This window comes from Danio aesculapii, chromosome 16, assembly GCF_903798145.1.
Source record: "Danio aesculapii chromosome 16, fDanAes4.1, whole genome shotgun sequence".
NCBI classification, from domain to species: Eukaryota; Metazoa; Chordata; class Actinopteri; order Cypriniformes; family Danionidae; genus Danio; species Danio aesculapii.
The window spans coordinates 54,806,386-54,826,015 of NC_079450.1; the positions used below are offsets into that span (position 1 = coordinate 54,806,386).

Consider the following 19,630-nt stretch of genomic DNA (forward strand, 5'->3'; position numbering starts at 1 on the left):
CAATTAGAGTCTCATCTCCCATTCTCTTTAAGAGTCAATTGCGTCACACCATGGCACATTTGCTATTTACAGGTTGGACTTTGTAAGTGTAAAAACTGAACGCGAGAAAACAGTTAAACAGAGCATCTGCAGCGCGAGGATAAAGAACGAGCCTCCTCCATTCACCCTCTTTACTTTCTCTTTACTTTACTCTTAATCTTTACTTTACTCCTTTACTTTGGTGGAGTAATGCTGTGTTCACACCAGACGCGGAAGACATGTAAAGCACGAGTTATTTACATGTTACGTCAATGCAAAGAAGCGAATAGGCATCGTGCGGTGCGAAAGACGCAAATTGCGCGAATGGCATGGCGTGAATGGCGCGAATTGAGCGTTTTGCGTGTGAAACGCTCGAGTTTGAAAATCTGGACTTCAACAGACATTCGCGCCGCGTTAAAAAATTAGGATCTTGCTCTTGTGGGGGCGTGATTATGACGTAGCACCTGTTGTTGGTGTCCCGGGGGAAAATCCTCCAGCTGACACCGACAACAGTTCATCAAACTGGGCTCGGCTCAGTCTGAAGCACTGCTGAAAGCATCCATCATCCAGATTGGATGGAGGAGTTTATGAGCTCCTTTGAAAGGATCTAGTGGACTCAGACACGGCCTCAAACGAATTGACGCTGTTTTTTAGCCTTCATAAAGCACGCAAACACAGTTACTTTCTCAATAAAATCCATCTTAGCCATTTAGCAACGAAGCTACAGTCACCGGGCAGACAGAAGCCCTGCGCATGACGTGTCTATTCTGAAGTGAATTTGACGCGCGAATGGAGCGGATTTACATGCGCAAATGAAGCATATTTTGATGCACGAATGAAGCAGATTTTGACGTACAAACATCTGAGTTAACTCGCTTCATTTGCGCGTCAAAAACACACGTCCTGTTCTTATGCCCCATATGGTGATGCAGACGTCTCCAAAATCCCACAGGTGGACAAATCTAAACTTGTTTTTATTAAAACAAATATAAATCTGCATTTAATAAATAATATTGCTAATAATAATAATAACAACATTATACTAATGCAGATTGTCATGAATGAACTGAAAAAAAAGGCATGGAGGCAGTGGTTTGTGCCTCAGTGGTCTCTCAGGGATCAATCCTAGGACCTTTACTTTTTAGTTTGTAAACAAATGACTTTCCAGATGCTTTGTCTTGAACTATAACAATCAGACGACGTCTCGAATGATCTGGCGAGAGCGAATCTCCAGTAACTGACTCACTGATTCAGATGAAACAATCAGAGTACGTCTCAAATGATCTGGCGAGAGTGATTCTCCAGTAACTGACTCACTGATTCAGATTATACAATCAGACGACGTCTCGAATGATCTGGCGAGAGTGATTCTCCAGTAACTGACTCACTGATTCAGATTATACAATCAGAGTATGTCTCAAATGATCTGGCGAGAGCGATTCTCCAGTAACTGACTCACTGATTCAGATTATACAATCAGAGTATGTGTCAAATGATCTGGTGAGAGTGATTCTCCAGTAACTAACTCACTGATTCAGATTATACAGTCAGAGTATGTCTCAAATGATCTGGCGAGAGCGATTCTCCAGTAACTGACTCAATGATTCAGATGAAACAATCAGAGTATGTCTAAAATGATCTGGCAAGAGCGATTCTCCAGTAACTGACTCACTGATTCAGATTATACAATCAGAGTACGTCTCAAATGATCTGGCGAAAGCGATTCTCCAGTAACTGACTCACTGATTCAGACGATACAATCAGAGTACGTCTCAAATGATCTAGCTAAAGCGATTCTCCAGTAACTGACTCACTGATTCAGATGAAACAATCAGAGTACGTCTCAAATGATCTGGCAAGAGCGATTCTCCAGTAACTGACTCACTGATTCAGATTATATAATCAGAGTATGTCTCAAATGATCTGGCGAAAGCGATTCTCCAGTAACTGACTCACTGATTCAGACGATACAATTAGAGTACGTCTCAAATGATCTGGCGAGAGCGATTCTCCAGTAACTGACTCACTGATTCAGATGAAACAATCAGAGTACGTCTCAAATGATCTGGCGAGAGCGATTCTCCAGTAACTGACTCACTGATTCAGATTACACAATCAGAGTACGTCTCTATTTAACCGCTTACTGTTTCAAATGATCTGGTCAGTGTGAGTCTCATTTAACAACATTAAGCTACCATTATTTGTTCGCAGTGTAGTAATGAGTAGAATAATCACTCATCACTAAGTTATTTTGACTTATTTAAAGAACATTCTTTTTTGAAAAGCATTACCCTGACTCCAGTAAAACTGAACATTAATATTCAGGAATACTGCTTTATTAGTGTGTCTGTATGATTTGCGCACTTGGTTCAGTGTTGATCATGCTGAACTGAAGAAGCTTTCTTTTTAAGAGTGTATGAGCTGGAGGTGGGGGTGACTGCAGCTCCACACCCCAGCAACAGCGGGTCTCGGGCTGGAATTTTCCATGGAGCATGTGGCACGGTGCGCAGTATCCTCTCTAGTTTAAATAGTGCTGTGTGGGCTCTGCCAGCGCTCTATCTCTCTCTCTCTCTCTCTCTTTTTCTCTCTCACATATTTGTGTGGCTTCCAGTGCCGCTGTGCCCTGCAGTGCCGCCTGGCGCACAACCAAATAAGGCTGCGTATTATTATTCTGACACATTGCACTGTATTCCGAGCCCAGGAAGATCTTAAAGGGAAAGGCTACCCCAAAAATAATCGACTTTACTTCTGTTGCACAGACCCATTGACCTCTATTGTAATTGCTCTGCTTTTCTTACTTAAAGGGCACCTATGATGAAAATCCTCTTTTGTAAGCTGTTTGGACAGAACTGTGTGTAAGTATAGTGGAGACTGGGGGCCCTTTTCAGATTCGTCACTTTTTCACAGCAACAAAACATGCCCATACCAAATAAAAATCTAATAAATAAATAAATACCTATCATAAGACAAAATTACATAGGAAAAACCATTTTACCAAGGACGAAACAAATTTACATTTATAAAAAGATTAACAAGACGCAAAACACTTTTACAAGTCGCGAAACAAATTTACAATGACAGATTCCTACCGGAAAGGGAATGTACCACACACCGGAAGTGACGTGGAATGTACCACACATCGGAAGTGACGTGGAATGTACCACACACCGGAAGTGATGTGGAATGTACCACACACCGGAAGTGACGTGGAATGTACCACACATCGGAAGTTACGTGGAATGTACCACACACCGGAAGTGACGTGGAATGTACCACACACCGGAAGTGACATGGAATGTACCACACACTGGAAGTGACATGGAATGTACCAAACACCGGAAGTGACATGAAATGTACCAAACACTGGAAGTGACGTGGCATGTACCACACACCGAGAGTGACGCGGAATGTACCACACACCTGAAGTGAAGTGGAATGTACCACACACCTGAAGTGACGTGGAATGTACCACACCTGAAGTGACGTGGAATGTACCACACACTGGAAGTGACGTGGCATGTACCACACACCGAGAGTGACGTGGAATGTACCACACACCTGAAGTGATGTGGAATGTACCACACACCAGAAGTGACGTGTAATGTACCACACATCGGAAGTGACGTGGAATGTACCACACACCTGAAGTGACGTGGAATGTACCACACCTGAAGTGACGTGGAATGTACCACACACCGGAAGTGACCAGAAGTAAAAAAAATTGCGATTCTCATTTTAGCCAGAATCGTGCAGCTCTACTGTAAGGGGCTGTATGTGTTCATATATGTTGCATTTATTTATTTATTTTATATAACTGCAGACGTTACAGTAGGCTATTTCACCCTATCATTGATCTGCAGTTATAATCAAATCCTGTTCATAAAAAGGTTAGTAATGAACATTTATACACATGTATTTACTGTGGAGACACAAGCCTGATAAAGATGACCCGTACTGAACCCTTCTTGCTGTGAGGTGACAGTGCTAACCACTAAGCCACCGTGCCACCATTTACTGACTTTTTAAAAGTAAAATCAACTTGTGGCTTTTAAGGTAACAGGTTTACTCAATATTTTAAAGTAACTAATTGCATTTTACAGTGCAGCATTCTTCAAACTATCCTCTTTTGTGAAGAAAATAACTCATAAACCACATGAGGGAGAGTAAATGATTTGTATTGTCAGGTGAAATATCTTGTCTTACAGTTATTAATCTGTTCTTCTTTGCTGTTTCTGTTTGCTGTTCTCTTGCCACGCGTTTGGCTCTGTTCCAAAATCTGCACGGTCTACACAGGCAGCTGCCTTCTAAGGATTCTAACTGAAATGGAATCTCATAAGTGACCGATTTGGAACGCTCTACTTAGGCGACGACTACAAATAGCACTGCTCACAGGAAGCGCACAAGATATTTGAGTCACCATTGATTATAATAGTGTTTGATGTTAGTTAAAATCATGTAGCAAGACCTTCAGACTCAAGGCTGGGCATGGGATGGTAACCGGTTTCAAGGTTTACTATGGTTTGGAAAACTCCACATCAAAAGCTAGTAAGCTACTATGACTCAGGAGACATTTGAGAAACAAATCTCTTATACACCAACATCCAAGCATGCTGTAGAGCTGAACAGTGCAGTGGCTTTACTTTATATCCAGAAGTAAAAGATAGATGCCTTTTCATGAGGTAAAGAAATCTGTGTGTTTGAAATTAATGAAGTATTAGTATTAGTTAAAATATTTTAAATGTTTCTTAAAATCTAATTTATAGCGTTCAATGGGAAAATAGTTGCTGTTTTTTACCCAGACATTAAAAAAATCCTTGTCAGAAATTAACAACAGTTTTGCAAGCACCGCCCACAGGCTGTCTGACTGACATGTAAATCTATACATATATATATACATATACATATACACACACACATATATATATATATATATATATATATATATATATATATATATATATATATATATATATACACATATGCACATATATATATATATATATATGCACATATATATATATATATATATATATATATACACATATATATATATATATATATATATACACATATATATATATATATATATATATATATATATATATATATATATATATATATATATATATATATATATATATATATATATATATTATCAACGTTAATTTGAAAGGTGAAATTTGATGACCTATTCTGAGCTGGATTTTACCTCAAGCTATATATTTTTTATTTTATATTATAATAGTTGTTTGTTTATTTTTAAACAAAATGGTTTTCTGATTTATTATCTCCATAATAATATCATATTTCTTCAGCAGTCAACAATATGGCAGTCATAGAGAGCCCATTTTCCTTAAGGTGTGCCTTTAGCCTTTTGTCCCCTAATCAACATTTCTGCTTCACTTCGCTGGAGCTCATCACAGTGCATTCTGGGATTTCAGTATCCGATAGGGCCACATGTGATACTGCTTTAAACCTGTCACACAGCGAACCGCAGACAACTCGCAGGTATCACAAACCGCACGGATCATTCTCGACTCGCATACTCAAGTCCAGGGCAGGCGTCCAATACAGTGAATCTAATCACCATACAGGCAAAAAGTTCACAGAACAATGAACAAAGTAACTTTAATGAGAAAAAAAGAGAGAGCGGATGAATGATTTATACTGTATGCAGGCCTATATGCAGGTTTTTCAAAGATAATGTGCCTTTGATGAACTTGAATGAACACTTTTAGTTTGGAAATAGGCTCAATTTAAAGTTAGAGTTGAATTTTAACATGTTTTCAACCCATTCAGCCAATCTCTGGGTCTGTCGGAAGCACTTTTAGCTTAGCTTAGCATAGATCATTGAATCAGATTAGACCATTAGCATCTCAAATAATTAAAATAAAAAAAAAGTTTGGATGGTTTTCCTACTTAAAGCTTGGCTATTATGTAGATACACAGTGTGTACTATGATTGGGGTAAACTGAAAAGGTTCTATCTTCTGACAGAAAATGAAAAGTCGATATTTTCTACGTCGATATGTCTAGGAGCTATACTATACTAGCTATACTGCTAGCCATAGTGGTATAGAAAATACCAACTTTTCATTTTCTGTCAGTCTTAGTACACAATGTAACCGAGTTAAGCTTTAAATAGGAAAATCATCAAATCTTTTCATGTTGTCATGTTGGAGTGAGATGCTAATGGTCTAATCCGATTCAATAATGTATGCTAAGCTAAAAGTGATTGACTAAATAGACTCAACTCCATGTGACTTGTAAAATGAGCCTATTTGCAAAAAAAAGTGCTTTAAGATGCTATGTAGGCGACTCAGTAGGATTTAGAGCAGAGTCGTTGTGACCTAATGCCACAATCTGCTTTCATCCCTAAAATAATCTGTGATGTTTCTCTGAATGTCCACAAAGGATTATTTATAACCCATAAATGCCTTGCTGACTGGGTCTGGCACTATGCCATGTCTATTCATATTTGGAGTATTTATACAGCAGGCCGAGCCAAGAATAACATTTAATGCAAAATAACACCTCTGGGTATGAAAAGATCTCCTAAATTATTTTTCTTTCATTCTGTAAACTCACATTTGATCCGGGAACTGAAAGTGATTATATAATTAATAAAGAGCTTTAATGCATTGATTCGCTTACGGTATATAGGCCTGACTTTTAAAGGGGTAGTTCACCCAAAACTGAACATTCTGTCATCGTTTGCTTTACCTTCACTTGTAACGAACCTGTTGAGTTTCTTTTTTTAATCGAACACACTCATTCATTCATTCACTCATTTTCCTTTGGCTTAGTCTCGATTTTACAGTTCACCACAGTAGAATGAATCGCCAACTATTCCAGCATATGTTTTACGCAGCGGATGCCCTTCCAGCCGCAACCCATCACTGGGAAACACCCATACACTCATAATTACACACACACTATTCAATTCCCTAATACATTCCTTAATACATTCAATACACTAATATATTCAATTTCCTTATAGCGCATGTGTTTGGACTGTGGGGGAAACCGGAGCACCCAGAGGAAACCCAAACCAACACAGGCAGAACATGCAAACTCCACACAGAAAAGCCAACTGGGACTCGAACCAGCGATCTTCTTGCTGTGATGCCACAATGCTGACCACTGAGCCACTTTGCCACCCTTTATCGAACACAACCCTGCTAAAAAATCCAGCTTAAACCAGCCTAGGCTGGTTGGCTGGTTTTAACTGGTTGACCAGCCTGGTTTTAGAGGGGTTTTGGCCATTTTCAGGCTGGTTTCCAGCCATTTCCTAGCTGGAAAAGGACCAGCTAAATCCAACTAAAACCAGGTTGACCAGCCTGGTTTAAGCTGGGCATAGCTGGTTTTGGTTGGTCAAGCTGGTTTTAGCTGGTCATTTTGGAAACCAGCCTGGAAATGGTCAAAACCCCTCTAAAACCAGGCTGGTCAACCAGCTAAAACCAGCCAACCTGCCTAGGCTGGTTTAAGCTGTTTTTTTCAGTAGGGAAAAGAAGTTATTTTGAACAATATTGAACACGTGTAACCACTGACATCCATAGCATTTGGATTTTACCCGTTTATATCTTTTCTCATGTATGGAATAATGTTGTCGCGATTGCCGGTTTCACCCCGGCAGATATTCTGATGGTTAGTTTTACCATCTCAAATTGTCATTATCATTGATTATCACGATTTCGATATCTGACCCAGACAGAACATTCTAAATATTGAGCAGACTGCCTTAAAAGATGTCTAAATTAAGTGATAAGCAATGCACACTACTAATCAAAATAGTTTTGATATATTTACAGTAAGAAACTGACTAAATATCCTCATGGAAGATGATCTTGACTTAATATTCTAATAAATATTCATCACAATTCATGCTATTTTTAAATATTGGCTAATTACCTGATGATTATTACAATATTAACAGTTTTTCTAGTATTTATAAAGTATGATTTTATTCTACATCCCTTATCCTACCCAACTTCCACCATACTATTAATTATCATAACTCTTTGATATCCGTAACATTGTGATTAGCTGATCACGAAAGGCTGCAATGCAAATGCATATTTATATAGAAAGAAAATTCTAAATATTGAAAATATTGCCTTAAAAGATGTGATGAAGTGATAAACAATGCACATTACTATAGTTTTGACATATTTACAGTAAGAAATTGACTAAATATCTTCATGGAGGACGATCCTTACTTAATATTCTAATGAATATTCGGTAACACGTTAGTTTTAGTCGCAATTCATGCTATTATTAAATACTAGCTCATCATCACCTACTGATTATTACAATATTTACTGTTTTTTTAATATTTATATAGTATGATTTTTTTCTACATCACTAATCCTACCCAATTTCCACCTTACTAACTATTAATTATCATGACTCTATTATTATCACGATTTTGATAACTGTAACATTGTGATTAGCCAATCATGACAGGATCCTAATGCATATTTATATAGACAGTTATTAAATATCTATTTAACCTTAATATACAGTTGATTTATGCTGTATTTCTTCATTTAAAGTGTATGCTGCTTACTATTGAAAATAACGAACATTATATTGCAAATCACAATTTAATATTAACGTCAAATCACACCCTCTTTTGGCTTTTATAAATGAAGTATATTCATAAGCTAATTTCGAGAGGATCGCATGCTTATGATTGCTTGCAGCCGGTCCCACATTATCTAATTTGTGATTCACCAATCAGACGATTCCTAAGCCACAGTAAACACCTTAAGTTTCATATAACAGCCATCTTAGTTTTGAAGAATCCCCCCTTCCACCCCTACTCCTCTTCCTTTCCTAGATGGGTGGCACGGTGGCCCAGTGGTTAGCACTGTTGCCTCACAGTAAACGTCACTGGATCTAGTCCTTACCAAGTCAGCCGACGTTTCTGTGTGGAGTTTACACGTTCTCACCTGCGGGTTCCCCGGTTTCCTCCCACCGTCCAAAAACATGCAACTTAAGTTAATTGACTAATCCAAATCAGCACCATAGACATGCTCCTAGTAAGTAGTTATCTCTTAAGAGCGATCACTATCTGTTCATTAGCTACTACAGCAGGGGAGTTCTCCAGATCTACCTGAGCTCAAACTCCCCTCTCGCCTTGCAAACAGGAGGGAGCCCCGGGCTCGAGGATCTTATGAGCTCAGGGCTCTCTCTCATCAGCTAAGTGTGAACTCTTGAAAGCATCTTTATGCAATTTTTGTGAAAAACAACTTAATATAGATCCATGTAAGGTAGTTTTCCGAGTGCAAATTTAACAAATATACCTTAAATAAGAAAATAAAATGCACCAGACACATTGTATATGGAATATAAACATAAATAAACCAATAAAACGTATTGATGCACACTTATGTTCTTTTGTTACAAAACTGCATAAAGCTTCACATTTTATCTGTTGTTTCTTCATTCTCAGATTGATTTATTCTTTATTTCTTTGTTTATGAACATTTAATTTAACATTTATAACTTTTTATTCCTTTATTCATGAACATTTTCAGATCATTTGAATAAAACCGTGATACTTTTGACAACCTTGATCATTTTGGTCACTATAATTTCGATATATGGCCATCACAGTGGCTCAGCCGTTAGCACTGTCGCCTCACATCAGTAAGGTCGCTGGTTCGAGCCCCATCTAGGCCAGTTGGCGTTTCTGTGTGGAGTTCGCATGTTCTCCCACAGTCTAAACACATGCGCTATAGGGGAATTGAGTGAGCTAAACTGGCCGTAGTGTATGAGCGTGTGTCTGTGCGAATGAATGTGTATGGGTGTTTCCCAGTACTGGGTTGCAGCTGGAGCATCCGCTGCATAAAACATATGTTGGAATAGTTGGTGGTTCATTCCGCTGTGATGACCCCTGATAAATAAGGGACTAATCCGAAGGAAAATGAATGAATGAATGATAATGGTGATATTAAATCTTTATATCGTCACCGTCTCTACTGTGGAGGTCAATGATTACAGGTATCTAACATTTTTCAAATTATCAGCTTTTGTGTTCAATATAAAAAATAAACTCGTAAACACTTGAGGGTAAGTAAGAAATGGTTATATTTTAATTTTTGGTTGAGCTATCCCTTTAAGTTGCAGTGGGGTAGCCATACTGCAACGCATTATTCAAACATGACGTTTGCATATGTGTGTGTGTGTGTGTGTGTGTGTGTGAGGTAAAAGCAATGAGAATCACATTCTAGAATCATCCGTATCATAATATTGACCTGTTGGGTTGCTAAAAAGCATTTGAAGTATCTTCTCGAATCGCTGCCCGACCAAGCTAATTTGCGTAAATAGTGTAAAGATGGTGCACGCGGCTCGCTGCAGACAGCTGCACAAATATTGATCAGAGGAGACCACACTATAGCCTATGATGTGGCGACTGCGGCTCAGTGGTTAAATCTGCGCTGTAACAGAAAGATTGTGTGCTCAAATCCCTCCAAGCAGCGACAGGCTGCCAGTGCTCCTTTAAAAAGAGACCGATCTTGGGTTTCTGAACATTTAATGCGCATCAAATAAACTAACTAGTCCGTTAGAATGTGCTCGGGAGTCTGGCAATAGCAATGAGAAATAATCCCGGCTCACATCTGACATGAGGTTCATATTAGACAACGACTGGAGATGGCAACTTGTATTTTGTAATATGTGGATCACAACACCAGTCATAAGTGTCAAATTAAACCAAACAAAAGGAATCAGGATCAGTTTGAAAGCTGAATAAATAATGTGAGGACAGAACCATATTTAGCCAAAATATAACTATCTAAAAATGTGGAATATGAAAAAATTCTAAGTATCGCCCTGAAACATAAACGAAGTGATAAGCAACACAGTGAAAAATGCTGAGTTCCACATAATTAAGTTGTCTCAGCATAAATCGATTATTCATTCATTCATTCTTTTTTGTTTCCGGCTTAATCCCTTTATTAATCAGAGATCACCACAGTGGAATGAACCGCCAATTTATGAACCGCCGGCATATGTTTTACGCAGCGGATGCCCTTCCAGCTGCAACCCATCATTGGGAAACACCTATACACTCTCATTCACACTCATACACTACGTGTTCGGACTGTGGGGGAAACCGGAGCACTCGGAGGAAACCCACATCAACATGGGGAGAACATGCAAACTCCACACAGAAATGCCAACTGAAGTAACAACACGCTGCTACATTGAAAACATAGGATTCGACTCACGCCTTCTGATTGGTTCTCGGGATATTCACTGTAGTGAATATTCAACAGTAGTTATCTCTTAAGAGCAATCACTATCTGTTCATTAGCTACTACAGCAGGGGAGTTCTCCAGATCTACCTGAGACCAAACTCCCCTCTCGCCTTGCAAATTAGAGGGAGCCCCAGGCTCGAGGATCTTATGAGCTCAGGCCTCTCTCCGGGACAGCATGCCAAACAAGCTTTATAATCAATCATCAGCTAAGTGTGAACTCTTCAAATTTATTTTAATGATCAGATTTTTGCAAAGCTATTAGAGGCTACATTAAATTGAACCCAAAGCTTCCAATTGGTGGCGCCGAATCTCTATCTTGTCACTGAATCGTTCATTCAGATTAGTTCAAAACGACTCATTTATAAATGAATTGACTCATTAGGAATGACTCCCTTAAAGATTTCTAGTTAACCTCAATTGTTAAGTGCTTCTTCAATGGTAATGATTTAAATAGTAACATAAAATGTGTAAATAAAGTCTATATTGTTATTGATATGTACAGGGAAAGCCACTTTAGTTTTACATTAGGCTACTGTATCTGTAGTATGGCAGCTGTTGTTCTTAACAGCTGTACAGTTCAGTTTTGTGTCCAGGTGATGATACACGGGGGCAACTTTTTGAGCAGTGTTGTTGGAGAATATTGTGGAGTGATGTTGTTTGTAGCTGAAAATTTCCAACAAAATTAGTACCAAAAAATTAGAAATGTAAGTTATTATGTGTAGATGTGTACATGATGTGCAGTGTAGTTACCACGGTGAAACTAAAACAGCTAGTAGAAATGAATCCTTTTTACTTAAGTAAATATTTCAGGCCATACTTCTTTACTTTTACTTGAGTACAAGAGTATAGTCAGTACTTTAACTTTTAATAGAGTCGTTATAAACATGAGTATCTGTACTTCTACTTGAGTAAAGAGTGTGTGTGCTTTTGCCATCTCTGTTTTTTAGCAGTAACAACATGTGCTACGCTACTTTAAATATTGAGTCTGAAATCTCATGCAAGTATGACTCCAAAACAACATTAGCACTACTATTTAACAGACCTATTGAATTAATGTTGTATTTTGACAGTCATTGGCTGCTAATATGATGTCCCTAGGTGCAAAGAATACGTTTCTGAAATGATATTATTAAGGAGAAAGTCTTAATGGGCGAATTTAAAACCTCATTTAAGATCAAGTTGGTTTTATATTCACACATTTGTTTATTTTTGTGCCACGCTACTTTGAATATTAGTTCTGAAATCTCATGCAAGTATGACTTCAAAGCAACATTAGCACTATTTATTGGACTAATTGCCAGTCATTCGCTGCTAATAGGATTTACCCATTTAGAATATGCAAAGAAAACTTTTCATGAATGATATTATTAGGGAAAAACTCACTCTCTGAAGGGTAAAAGGGCTGCATGTCTATCTTGTGCACTTCTTTGGCGTAATACTCCTCCTCGCTGCGCTGCCTCTCGCATGTGGCCGCGCGCTCGTTGGCTTTCTCCTGCAGCAGGTCCCGTGTGCTGTTATAGATGGCGATGATGTCCCGGGACACCTCCTCGGGCTCGGGGTAGATCTCAGGAGGACTGCTCAGCTTCAGTTTACTCAGTATCTGCCCGCGGATGGCCTCGATGCGCTTCTTCTTGAACTGGTCCATGTCCAGAGTGCTGCAAGTGGATAGACTGACGGCCACCGCGGCTAAATCCAAAAGCAGAAGGAGGCTCAAGACGTACAAGTTCATTTTTGTGTTTAGTTTTTTTTTTAAGCAGATGAAATGCTGTTATAATAGCTTTCTTAAAGTATGTTTATTATTATTATTGTTGTACCTCCGAATCTAGTCGATGCGCGCGTCAGATCCGTTATGTGCTGGAGAAAGGCTGAGATCTTCATTCCAGATCGGTTTTCTGTAAACGCACGCAACTCCAGAGAGCTAAAACAGCCATTGGTTTGACTCTCGAACGTGTCTCCTTCTCAAAGCTCTTCTGGTGCGCTTGTTGATGACAGACGCGTCGCCTGCGGGGTTTTTGCGCGCACCTCCACCGCATCAGAGCGCCGCAAACTCTCACCAAAAAAAGCGCCGCGCAATTTCCCCCTAAAATATGTCCTGGAAGAGTCTTGCGTTTACTCCGCAAACCGCATCTCCAATTGATGTCTAAATAAAGCGTGTACCTGTTTTACGCACTGAAAAAGTAAGTAAGTGATGAGTTAAAGTGAGCAGAGCACGCAAACGCAGTGTCCTTTTCAGTTTACGCACTCCTCGGTTCGTTCGGTCCCCTGTGCCAGCACACACACACACACATGCACATCTGATTCTGAATGCAGCCGGCTGGAGAGGGAGATTTATAAAGGACTGACTTCACCACGTGGTTGTGGTCATCACGGTGAGACCGGGAGATTCGTCAGTTTACCGAGCCCTTCAGTGTAAATAACTCCGCGTGGCGCTGCGCTTCAGCCGGCGCACAGGTCCTAACGCCCACTGTCTACTAAAATGGATTTACTAATTTTTTTCTTGTGTAACACTTTATAATAAGGTTGTATGTTAATTAATGCATTTACTAACATGAACAATACAGTATTTATTCATGTTAGTTAATGAAAATACAGTTGTATATTCATAGTTTATGTTAACTCACAGTGCATTGACTTGTTAATAAGCACATATTTAGATGTTAATAATGCATTAGTAAATGATGAACCAGGATTGATAAATTAGCAAGTATTCTTCATAACTAGTTCACGTTAGTAAATAAAAGAACTAATGAAACCTTATTGTAAAGTGTGACCATTTTTATTAAGATAAGTAGTTGCAAACTGCTTATATGAGCTCTATTTAAACAAAGGAATTGGGTTGAACCAGGGGCTTGGGATTTTCATTTTAGGGGGACTCAGCTCCTTATAAGGTAAAAAACAAACAAATAAATAAATAAATAAATAATATATATATATATATATATATATATATATATATATATATATATATATATATATATATATATATATATATATATATATATATGTATTACATAGACAGGCACAGCCATTTGAGTTCTGAGTAAGCCAAATAGGCTAACCCACCTGTTTACTGTAGTAAAAACCACTTTCTGTATTCAAGTGCAGTTTTTATTTCCATGTATTAAATAAATAAACTGCCACTTCTCTAATTAAATGACATACATATTAATATATATATTTTTAAACGTACAGGCTAATGCGCATATTTCACGATCTAAATAATAATAATAATAACAACACTTGATGTTTCTATCTCTTTCAGTGACAGTTAAAATGAGTACATTCTCTAAGTGCTTCTGTCACTGTGTTTAATCCGTTCTGTGCAAGACTGTATTGTATAGTTAATACCACACGAACTGTGAAGTGTTTAATATTTACTATTAAACACTTCACTAGGCAAGTTATTATATAACGATGGTTTGTTCTGTAGACTATCGAAAACAAATATTTCTTAAAGGGGCTAATAATATTGACCTTAAAATGGTGTTTAAAAAATTCAAAACTGCTTTTATTCTAGCCGAAATAAAACAAATAAGACTTTCTCCAGAAGAAAAAATATTATCAGACATACTGTGAAAATTTCCTGAATCTGTTAAACATCATTTGGGAAATATAAAAAAAAAAAAAAGAAAAAAAAATTACAGGGAGGCGAATAATTCTGACTTCAACTGTTTGTATATATATATATAAAAAAACTCAAAACATAAATTCACATAATTTACCATTACCAATAAACATAAGTTAACATTATATTAAAGCATCTGTTTATATTTTCCAAAGCAACTAACTACAGAGTTATGGGAGCAGAAATTATCAATCTGTAAACATTTATTATACTTTAAATGAGGAAAATAAGCATGCGTTATGGATGTGACAAAAAAGTCTGAGAGTTTCAGTTTACAACATACTTTGTAGAAATTCTGTTAATTAAACTTCACAACCCAAAAAAAATTATAATAATGCTAATCAAAAGAATAAGAATTGGCTCTCTATAGAACAACAATTATAGATTTTATTTTATTTGGACCTTTTTGCGTTCATGAGGAAAAAGCTTTGTTATGGATGTGACGTCTCTCTCTGTTATGGATGTGACAGATGTGAAATAGCCACTTGTGTGACTTTAGTAAATCAAATTAATATAATAGGTTGAAAACACTGACAGAGACATTTTTGAGTATTTTTAAAGTACTGTAAAATACTTGCTAACACCAAAAAAAAAAAAAAAAAAAAACTAGAAACGGCGTCTCTATTTTGGTGAAAACCTTTTTTTTATGGCAAGGTTGACATTTGCATGGAATTGCTCATATATACACACAGTTGAAGTCAGAATTATTCACCCCCCTTTGATTTTTTTTTTTTTCTTTCTTGTTTAAATATTTCCCAAATGATGTTTAACAGAGCAAGGAAATTTTCACAGTATGTCTGATAATATTTTTTCTTCTGGAGAAAGTCTTATTTGTTTTATTTCGGCTAGAATAAAAGCAGTTTTTAATTTTTTATAAGCCATTTTCAGGTCAAAATTATTAGCCCCTTTAAGCTATACTATTTTTCGATAGTCTACAGAACAAACCATCATTATACAATGACTTGCCTAATTACCCAAACCTGCCTAGTTATCCTAATTAACCTAGTTAAGCCTTCAATGTCCATTTAAGCTGTATTGAAGTGTCTTGTAGAATATCTAGTCTAATATTATTTAGATAAAATAAATTTAATAAAATCTGCTCTCCGTTAAACAGAAATTAGGGGGAAAAAATAAAGAGGGGGGCTAATAATTGAGGGGGGGGGGTCTAATAATTCTGACTTCAATTGTAAGCAGATATAGACTTTCTTCAGACTTTGCTGTGTGTAAAAAGTCTGTGTCTGTGTGTTTTTATTTCTTCATTTTCACAGTCAATTTTTCTCAGAGGGCCAAAAAGAAACTATTAACAAATATGAAATCAACATTAACATATCTGACATTTTTTACAAGCATCTGCAACAATCATCTGTTCATAAAATAAAAATAAAGGCAATTTTCAGATCTCCATGTACATTCATAATTAAGCAAGCAGAAATCAGACATGGAAATGTTGACTGACTCTTCAGCGTGGCGCCCCCCCCCCCCATATAATCTCAACTTTTATCTCATGCCACTTGACAAACCACATAAAAAATAAAAAAAGATTATTACTGCTGTTTCGACACTGACGAGTAATGATAAAGCATTCCAGCTGATGCATCAGAACATACAAATCTAGATTCTCAGTATTCAACATGTAACCGCAGGCATTTTCCACTTATCTGCATCTCTCTCAAAGCACCTGCTTGATTTACTCCTCCATCCCTTGAGATTCTGCTTTACAAAAAATAATCTTCATTTGCCAAAGCCTTTTGTACCCGGCCCACACTCCTGTAATCTATCATGAGTGACAGGCCTTCAGAAGCCACTGCTGTAAACCAGATGTTACCCCTAAATCAGTACCAACAAACCCTGCATGGGAGGAAAAAAATCTTTAAAGTACGCATGAAATCAAAACTAACCATATTGGTTTTGTTAGCTCTCGTTGCTAGTTTTGTGGTGAACAACACATCTGTTCATTATTTTAATATTTGTTTGTTAAGCAATAAACAATAGTTTGCGCTTGTAATCTTTAAATGCAATCTGAAAATGCACATCGGTTTGTTTTCAGTTCAATTCTCAGATTAGGTCTTTCTGGAGTATTGGGCGGGGCTAACATACTTAACCACACCCCCTCCAGCTGCCAGTTTTGAGATAGAAATGATGAGGAGTCTGTTAGGTTGTAATAGCATCGCAATCCAAAAGCCACGCCCCCTGAACATGCACTAGACAACAGCACAATCCAAAAGCCACGCCCCCTGAATATGCACTAGACAACATCACAATACAAAAGCCACACCCCCTGAGCATGCACTAGACAACATCATAATACAAAAGCCACGCCCCTGAACATGCACTGGACAACATCACAATACAAAAGCCACGCCCCCTAAACATGCAGTAGACAACATCATAATACAAAAGCCACGCCCCCTGAACATGCACTAGACAACATCACAATACAAAAGCCACGCCCCTGAACATGCACTGGACAACATCACAATACAAAAGCCACGCCCCCTGAACATGCACTGGATAACATCACAATACAAGAGCCACGCCCCCTGAACATGCACTAGACAACATTATAATCCAAAGCCACGCCCCCTGAGCATGCACTAGACAACATCACAATACAAAAGCCACGCCCCCTGAGCATGCACTAGACAACATTACAATCCTAAAGCTACGCCCCCTGAACATGCACTAGACAACATCACAATCCACAAGCCACACCCCTGAGCATGCACTGAACATGACAATCCAAAAGCCACACCCACTGAACATGCACTAGACAACATCACAATCCAAGCCACACCCCCTGAGCATGCACTAGACAACATCACAATCCAAAAGACACACCCCCTGAGCATGCACTAGACAACATCACAATACAAAAGCCACGCCCCCTGAACATGCACTAGACAACATCACAATACAAAAGCCACACCCCTGAGCATGCACTAGACAACATCACAATACAAAAGCCACACCCCCGAGCATGCACTAGACAACATCACAATCCAAAAGCCACGCCCCCTGAACATGCACTATCATCACATATCAACATCACAATCCAGTAGCTACGCCCCTGAGCATGCACTAGACAACATCACAATCACTGGGTCACAATGCAATGACCTTCCTTAAAATGTTTTAAAGAAGATTTTTTTTTTGTGCAAAATCAGTGCACTTAATTTTGCTCTGACTCAAGCACATGATAAAATAATGTGCAGATATGACAGGATGACCAGTACGGGAGCACCAATGGCCTCAGACCCATTCTTGTGCACTGTGTCAACATGCCCTCGAGTGGACATTCCAATGGTGGTTTTACAGCCGCCAAAATGAAGACTTGTACCCTCTGAGGATGATAGCGTACCCTCTCAGACACTGGGTAAACATATCTTCGCTGGGTGTGTACACATAGCTCTACTGAGAGTGATAAAGGAAAAGTCTAGAATCAGCACAATTCAACAAATTCTGGCAATTGTCCAATCAGAGAGGGGTCTGTCATATTACCAACTACAATATTAACGAGCACAAGAGAATCACATACACCATATGGGCCATATCATGATGGAAGACCTACGCTTCATTTTTCAATTACAGATCAGGCTTTTCCTCAGTAAGTGAACTCGATTCTCTGTGCACTACTTTGACAGCAGCGCCGCCTTGTGGTCATGACAAATATTACTGAAACCAAGAGCGTCCAGCTCTGCTCCTAAAAGTTTTTCTTCTCCATTACTCTGTTTTATTCTGTTTTTAAACTCTCTCGAAACAGCTCTTCAGTACAGTGGTTATGGTTATTTGGGATAATGACAAACAAAAACAAGGGAATAGTGTGATCAGGATGTTAAAATAAACTCTCCTTTAATCACCTCAGCCGGGTCCGTCACATTTTAGGGTCCCTTTGAAACATTTGGTTCAGGAGAATAACATCAGCAAGTAAAGAAAACATACCCGGTTTGACAGCAAACGTGTTGCAAATCCTCACAACACAAACACATTAAGAAAACATCTGCATTTTCTCACACAAACACATGTAAATAGCAGGGACACGATGGAAACATGATGGGACACTAAAATGTGACGGACCCGGCTATTTAGGTTACACGCGGTTGTTACTAGATAGATCGGATACGTTTGCGGCCGTAAGTTAATGAGAATTATTTATATTACTTATAAAATTTCCCATTTATTGTATTTTATTAACGTCTAGCCCCACCCCAACCCTAAACCCAACCATCACAGTATTGTAAAAACAGCAGTTGTACCGAGTATTATTTATGTTATCTATTAAATGACCCAATAAATTCTATTTTAACGCCTATCCCCACCCCAACCCTAAACCCAACCGTCACAATACTGTAAAAACATTAATTATTGTTATATAGTGTCATAAAAAATGCTGCTTTATTAATGTGCAAATTGCACTTCCGGCCTGCCGCAAATCCGACCTAGACTTCACCTTTATACGCTTATTTCACGCGGCCGCCATTTTAAAGAACCAAAGTGAGGCTGTGGTGGGAAGAAACCCGAAAGTATAGGACCTGTAAACATCACTTTAATATCATTCAGTAAGTTTAAATTAAACAATTAAAAAGCAATTTAGCATCAAACAACATCACAATCTCTGTAAGAGTAATATGCTAAAGTGTCCTCTTACGCTTCAGATCATGGCACCAGTTAAACACTGTGGGGACGCTTTCCTGTTTCAGCCTATGTAACCCGGTGAGTGATAA

At 38.2% G+C, this 19,630-nt stretch overlaps 1 protein-coding gene across 1 annotated transcript in view; it reads right to left on the reverse strand.

Annotated features, from left to right (window-relative positions):
- The window catches only part of tgfb2 (transforming growth factor, beta 2), a 63,814-nt gene extending 50,185 nt beyond the window's left edge, over positions 1-13,629 (reverse strand). Inside the window, exon 1 of the mRNA XM_056474740.1 lies at positions 12,668-13,629. Within this exon, the coding sequence (XP_056330715.1) occupies positions 12,668-13,013 (346 nt within the window). The 5' untranslated portion in view covers positions 13,014-13,629. The remainder of the gene's footprint in view (positions 1-12,667) is intronic.
- Positions 13,630-19,630: the final 6,001 nt, after the last annotated feature.